The 7,329-nt window shown below is 59.0% G+C and overlaps 1 protein-coding gene across 1 annotated transcript; it reads left to right on the plus strand.

Moving 5' to 3' along the window:
- The first annotated feature begins 421 nt into the window (after nt 1–421).
- BAG4 (BAG cochaperone 4) lies at nt 422–2,900 on the plus strand. Its single transcript, XM_035313735.1, has 3 exons — nt 422–670; nt 1,014–1,257; nt 2,271–2,900. The coding sequence occupies exons 1-3, from the start codon at nt 432–434 to the stop codon at nt 2,772–2,774; spliced, it is 987 nt and encodes a 328-aa protein (XP_035169626.1). The 5' UTR covers nt 422–431; the 3' UTR covers nt 2,775–2,900.
- The last annotated feature ends 4,429 nt before the right edge of the window (nt 2,901–7,329 follow it).

Here is a 7,329-nt window from a genome sequence, read left to right on the forward strand (position 1 = left end):
GGTGAGCCGGCCCTTCCGCAGGAGCGGGGGACGCGGCCTCTCCTCCGCGGAACAGCTCGGAGCTCCCCAGGCCCCGGCAGCCGGCTGTCCGTGGCAGCTCACGCCGGGCACACGCTGATCTTGGAAGTTCCCCGGTGAGTTACGGCGGACGCTCCGGGCGCGCAGCCCTGGTACCAACCCCCCCGCGCTGACTCCCTGCGGGTGCAGCGGTGACTGCAGCTCCGCGTGCCCAGCGCCTGAGGCTCAGGAACTGGTAGATCTAGTCGTCTCGCAGCATTGCTGTTTGTAGACTGGAAGAGGAAACAAACTTTCCTGGAGCGTTGTTCACCCACCAGTTTCAGTCACGGACTCAGCTGACTTAGCTGAGCCTCCTAACAGCTCCTGGCAGTGCTTCAGCCGAGCTTTCCTCTGCTTCTCCCCTTTCCCAGGGCATGGATTCCCCGTACACGAACGGAGCCTACAGCGCCCCGTACCCTCCGGCCGCCCCGCACTACGCCGGCCTGCCGCAGACTCGAGGTTACTACTCCTCCGGCCCCCCCCGGAGCCCCTACCCCGCAGATACCACCAGCATGTACCGGCCTCCGTCACCTGCTCCTCCCTGGGGCTACAGCACTCCAGACTGCCTGGAAGGGTCCTCGCTGCGGCGGCAGCAGGTCCCCGGGTACTCCCCCCCCGCAGGTAAGAGGGCAGCCCTGAGCGCGGCTTCGAGTGCTTGGGTTGTGCGTGGTGGGCAAGAAGTCGTGTGGGGCCCCAGCGGAGGGAAGGGAAGGCCCCCGGTGCCCCCTCTGATGGGACCTTTGGGTCCTAAATGGCTTTTATGTCCTCAACAGCTTGCGCTGCTCGTCCCTGTAAATACCTGTAACTGCCCCTTTCTCCATTCAGCCCAAACCTATGGGCCGTGGAGCAGAAAGCAGGCGGCAGTCCTGATGCTGCGGCTCCCCAGAGGCGCGGTGGGGCTGAGAACGTGGCTGCTGGCAGCGGCAGCGACTCGGGGTAACGCCTGTCGCCCTCCTCCCGCAGACCCCGGGGATGCCAGTCCCGCAGTACCCGTACGGAGACGACCACCTCGGGGCCACCCCGCAGGGGCCGCAGCCCAGGCCCCAGGAGGATGCGTGGGCTCCCTCCGCCGTCTACGGGATGCAGCCGCGGTATGCCTGGCCCGCGGCCTCGGCACACGGGAGCCCCTTCGTCACCGACCCGCACCCTGCCTGGAGCGGCAGCGGGGCCGCGTCCTACCCTCCCGCCCGGGACTCCAAGGTACGCGTGATGCTCTGATCGCCCCGCTCACACCGGGTGCTGGTTGTGGTCGGACCCCTCAGATCCCGGTGCCTGCCCCAAAACCCACCCCTGTCTCCCGGGACGAGCCTTTCTCCAAGCACAGCTGGCTTCTGTGTAGAAGCAAAGGTAGAAACAAGGCAGCAGTTCTCCTGAGTGCTGCCGGCACAATCTCCTGTTTGCGTATCAAAGTCCACGGCTGTAATTCCAGAAAGTACCGAAGATAGCAGGTCTCTGGGGGCAGGTCTTGAAATGGGTCAGATCTCATCTCACGCTTCTCCCTGGCGCAGCTAACGGTGTCAGGCGCAGCTAACAGCCGGCGAAGAGTGGGGGCTACCCCCTGGGTCAGCTTGCAGACTCCAGTGTTCCTCTGCAAGTGCTTTTTGCGCAGTCTTCCTCTGCTAAGAAATCTTTTAAGCAGGAAATCTATGGAAATGATGCGCCTGGTGGGGTCTGTCATCTCTGATTCCTCTGGGTTTGACCAAGAGTGAAGTGACTCTCCAGAGGCTGGCACGTGCAGCAGTCCTGGGGGGGATCGGGGTTGGTGTTTGGGAACAGTTCAGCACTGCGCTACCTGGAGAGAAGGATCTTCTCTGGTACGTCCAGGTGGGACGGCGCTGGCATCTATTCAGCATTTACCCTCTGGGTGTAACGAGGGCTCAGGGACTCGCCCCGTTCCTGCTGGGCGCGTGCCTTCCTCTTGCCGGGGGACCTGCTCTGAGCGGGTTGGGGCTGGCCCGCGGTGCCGGCTGCGGGGACGTGGCGTGCTGTGCCACACCGAGCGTGTGGCAGTGCGATGCCGCCCGGGCCCCCAGTAACACCAGGCAGTTCTGCCCTGCGCTAGGCGTGCTCACCTCGCAGCAGTGGGCCTGCTTCCACCCCCTCGGGCACGCTGCCTGCCTTTCTAGAGCAAGGTGAGAAACCCCAAACCTGCCATTAAGGGAAATACGCTTAAAGATCTTCTTAAATTTATTTTTTTCCCCCTCTGATTGTAGGAAACTGCTTATGACAAACCCGAGCCAAGTGCAAACCAACACAGCTACTACTCCGATGCCAATCACCAGCAGTCTGGGACAACGAATGACCACAAGGCTCCCCCTCCGCTCGGCGCCAGGCCGCCCCCCGCACACCCCAAGGTGCAGTACAGTGCACAGCCCCAGATGTACGACACCGCGACTCGGAAGCTTCTGGCTGGGAACCAGGAGGCGGGCTTCAGAGCCGGTGACCAGGCTGCAGTGAATGCTGCAGCCGTCCAGCCAGAGATTCAGAGAATCCTGCACATCACCAGGGCGGCTGTGCAGCTGGAACAAGAGGTGGATGAGTTTGTAGGGAAAAAGACAGATAAATCCTACCGGCTTCTGGAGGAGATGTTGACCAAGCTGCTGTTAGAACTGGATTCCATTGAGACTGGTGGCCAGGACAGCGTTCGGCAGGCCAGGAAAGAAGCTGTCCACAGAATTCAGGCCATTCTGGAAATACTGGAAAGAAAGGGATTGTGAAAGCCTGTCAGCCACAACACGCAGCCTGTTGTTGAGGTTCCAAAGAGTTTTAGTTCTGCTAAATGTCAGCTCTTTCTGCTAAGCACTATTGACAATGAAAAGCAATAAGCCCTGATTTAAAAAAAACAAAGCCACAGAAAAGCCCAGCCCCACTAGATAACTTGGCAATGGACAAACTAAGAGAAGATGGAAGCAGCAAAATGAATTGTTTGTTCCAGGCTTTGGAAAAGCAGCACCACCTGAGGTACCTACCACTGCAAAGGTCCCCGGGGGGTCTGCATCCTCTTCCTCAACCAGAAGAAAATCGCCGCACAGAGCAAAGTTCCCCAGGCCAGGCCCAGTCCGTAGGCACCGCCTGGAGCCACAGCTCTGGAGGCAGCTGGAATACCTGCCAGATTTTGTCACAAAGGCATTGCGACGTGCAGCCATGAGCCGAGACCCTGGGCTTGCCAATCACTGCGTTGTATTTTCAGCTTCAGATTCCTTGCCATAAAAGCTGGTGCGTGTCGTCGGGGGTCCTGCTTGTTTTTAGTGCAGCCAAGCAGCCGCAGCGCCGTGCTGCAGAACGTGTCCCTGCTGGCAGCCTGGTCAGCGCAGCAGCATGAGCAAACGTCGCGGCACGCCGTTACTTCTGTCGTGAGAGCTGGTCCGTGATGTCTTGTGTGGGTGCGGGAACACAACCTGGAGCCCTCCGAGTTCTGCAGCTGGAAAAGACGGGCACAGTCAGAAGTCGTAGCAGGGCAGCCCTGGACAGAGGGATGCCTAGGAATGCTCTCCAGGTCACTCGGGTAAAAATCCACTTTTTAATCGTAACGTCCCTTCACGTACTGCGAGCTCTGTATTCCACTGCAAACCCCTGCTCAGTGGCACGGTTCAGTACGGAGGGAAGGGAGGAGCTCAGCCTGCCACTAACCTTCCGGTTACACCACGTCAAGTGAATCATTACTGCGTGTAACGAGATAATAAACCCTGACAACTTTTAAATGTCGTTTTGTAATTACGATCTCTTAAAGTCTCTTCTTTTAAAGGGAAGTCGCGTGCACGATTGCGGAACTGAGACCTGCCTACGACCAAAATACCAGTCAGGTTGTCTCAGCAGCTGAGGGTTAGGGATGGATGCAGCTCATCGGCCGCACTGAGGGCGCTTGTTTGGGGGGGTCTTGGGGTTAGGGGGCTCCCATCTGCTCCCAAGCAGAGGCTCCAGGAGCCCTCGCCTTGCTCCAGGAGTGGTGGCCGCGTTCCAGAAGGGATTTGGAGGGAATTCAGCCTGCCTGAGGCCAGGAGCCCCGACCTTGTGCTCTGCAGGCTGGCGGCCAGCTGCTGTCCCCAAGGAGCTCGGCAGATGCCACGTCAGTGATGGAGCGGGCTGCGCGCACGGGACTGACCTTTGCAGCTCGTTGGATGTGTCTGGGATCACATGTGGTGGTCAGCCCACAGAAATGGCCCGGTGGGAGGTAAGCCAGGAAAAAGCTGAATGTCCTGGGACTGGTAAATGCCTGACGGCTATTTTGTTCCATCCTCTTGTCAGGCAGAGGGCAGCCAGGCCGAGCCATCTGTGCTGCAGCGTGAAACGTGAGGTTCTGCAGGGAGAGAAAGCAGACCACCATCAGCAGAGTGGTGCCCCGTGGTGGTACCAAGGACACGGTGCTGGCTGGTGGCTGCGTGCAGAAAGCAAGGGCCCAGCCCCAGTGAATGCCCTGCTTCTTCCCTGCTAAAGGCAGCAGCGTCTGCAGCTTCTCCAGGCATTAATCTGCTCCTGGTGTGCGTTTCTTTTTGTGAGATTGTTTGTGGTAGGGATGGTTTCCACACAACCCCCAGAGGAACGAAGAGCAGCACTGCGGTGCCATTACCCTTATCGTTTCATCTTACGGCTGAAAGTCTTGTTAAACACTGCCTCGAATGTCCCAAAGTCTTTCCCAAGAGGCTGTTGCAGGCTCGCTGAATTAGCTTGGCACAGCAGTAACTTTATTTAGTTTCCTGAAAGGGAACAGGGGCAACAACATCATCCCGCAGCGTGCCGGAGTTATTAGATCAGAGGTGGCCAACCAGGAGCTGCCTGGAGGTGAGTTCCCTTCCCTCCCTGCCCTAACCATGAGGTTCACGGCAGAACTTGGACCGAGGGGCACAGCCTGTAAGGTAGCGAGGTGGGAGGCTGACACAGAAGTGCTCCGCAGCAGGGAGGATGGGGGTTTGCCTCCAAGAAGTGGTTGCACATCACCAATGGCCCCAAAGGCTGCTCCTTGGTGATGCTCTGCGGCAGCTTGCTCGCCTTCAGTCCTCGTTAACAGCTCAAATACGCTATTGTGCGTCAACGTGGATAGCTGTAGGAAGAGCAGATCCCCTGAGCAAAGGTCAGAAGGTTTTGGAAATCCCTCCCCAGCACGGCCCACAGAGCTTTCCTGGCAATTGAGGACGCACAGGTGAGCCACCAGGCAAGCTGGTGGAGCAGGAGGAGCTGCTGCGCTCGCAGCGGGCGGCACTGTACCGCACGCTGCTCCAGGCAAGGGCTGCAGCAGAGCCCTGCCCTCCTGCAGGGAGGAAAGCTTGGAAGGAGAGCACGAGCGATGCAGGTGGGAGGGCAGGACGATGAAGAACAGCCTCTGCTGCCTCTTTCCGTCCTGCTCGGGGCACTACGGAGTGGAGAAAACAACCGTGTCTGCTGGAAGGGAATGGAGCCGGCCCTAACGAAGGCTGCCCCCGGTGCGGGGCACAGCAGCTCCTCTGGCTTCGGCGTGGCCACCTCACCCTGGTGCTTCTCAATTCTGCCCTCCCAGGTTCGGCTCGACGTCCAGGCCAAGGCCGCACAGTGCCAGTGCTCTCCAGGGAGTTACCAAAGAGCTCGTTTCTCCCCATTACCACATTCGTTTTCTATTTCGTTGCCGTGGGTGTCGAAACACAGGTTTGGATTCCCTCCGAGCAGGATCCAGCCACGGTCCGGTATTTGTTCCTGCAAGAGGTGGTGTGTGTAAGTCACACTTCCGCGAAGAGGAAAGAAAGTGAAATCACTCAGTTCTTGAATCGGTGCCTTGTACGGCACAGGCAGCTGCCACGGCTGCAAGGGCGCACGCAGCCTTCCTCCACCCAGCCCCTAAGAGCAGGGCCTGCCCCCGCGTTGCCGAATCAGCCCCTGCAAAACACACCAAGAGGAACGGGCAGAACTGAGGCCTCACCTTAACCCAGAACACGTCCTTGTTATAGGCAGAACGTGGCCACCAGCCCTAGGGAGGTCTCCCCTGGCTACCGATGAGCTTTCACAGCTCGCTCTGCCACTGTCACCTGAGTAACGCGGCCACAAACGGGCGGCGGATGTGTCAGCGCTGCCGCGTTTTGGAGGACGTGGCGTTACCAGCAGAAGCGCTGCAGCAAGTCTACCTGAAGGGGAGAGGCTATCAGCCAGATTGTCAGCCTGGAATCCCTGGAGCTGGCTGGAACTTTGTTTTCTACATTTGTTTCACTTCCAGCCGCCAGATTTGCATCCGTAACAAAGCTGTTTTGTTTACTGCATCCTGTTGGCTCTCCTACTCACGTCTCTCCCCTGCTGGTTGCCAGACAGGAGAGGTAGGTCAGTTCCACCTGTGCGAGGAGGCACGTGGAGCCATCCTGGTTATCTTGCAACCTCGCTAACACTGCAATGCAGTCAGCCAGGAGAGGAGAAAAAACCGTACGCGCAGCTGCTGCATCGCCAGTGCTCTGTGGACTGGTGCAAAGGTTTCCTGCTGCGGAGATGTGGTAGGAATGATAACTTCATCGAGTCATACGAAGAGCTGTAGGTATGTGCGTGGCACACGAGCAAAGTCTGGAGGAGGGGAGGTGTTTTTCCTTTTCGGTGTTTTGGTGCTGAATGCATCAAGGTAACACACTCCTTCACGGTATTTCCTCTTCCGGAGTTTAAGTCCCCGCATATGGGAAGGACTTGGCAGGGGATTATGTAAGCCCCTATTTGAAATCACATGAAATAAAACTGAAAAACGGGCTGAAATGGCAGGCTGTCGTTTCGGCAGGGCTGGTTATTAGAGCAGCTCTGAGAAGACGCGACTGGATTACGCTTCCAGCCGAGCAGCAGCTCGCGTGTCCCTGGGACAGATGGGGTTGCCTTGTTTTCCCTGAAGCCTTGCTGAACGGGGGGCAGCGGTGGGATTAGGGCACGCCTGCGGTGCCGCAGCCTGCAGAAATCTCCTGCTGACAGACCCGCGGGGTTCCCGATGCCTTCCATCCCCTCGGAGCAGGGCCCAGGCTGCTGCCCGACGGGCCGGGCACGCTGCAGCATTCGGGCAGCGTGGCTGTGAGGGTCTGAGCACTTGTGGCCGTCCTGTGCTCCTGGCAAGGGCCCATGCTGGAGCTGAGCACCGGTGTCACGGTACCCACAGCGACCGTTCCTGGCCGCTGCCTGGTCCCACAGCACCCACCCCACTGCGGGATCCGACCCCAGGCACTGCTCCGTGCTCCACGAGGCTGGGCTCTGTAGGAACCGAACCCCTCCACAGAACCGAGCCCCTTTCCCCGTGCCCCTCACACCCGCACCCCCTCCGCTAAAGGGGGTTTCCCTGAGCGGGGC

The sequence above is a fragment of the Oxyura jamaicensis genome, unplaced genomic scaffold (genome assembly GCF_011077185.1).
Source record: "Oxyura jamaicensis isolate SHBP4307 breed ruddy duck unplaced genomic scaffold, BPBGC_Ojam_1.0 oxyUn_random_OJ67260, whole genome shotgun sequence".
NCBI classification, from domain to species: domain Eukaryota; kingdom Metazoa; phylum Chordata; class Aves; order Anseriformes; family Anatidae; genus Oxyura; species Oxyura jamaicensis.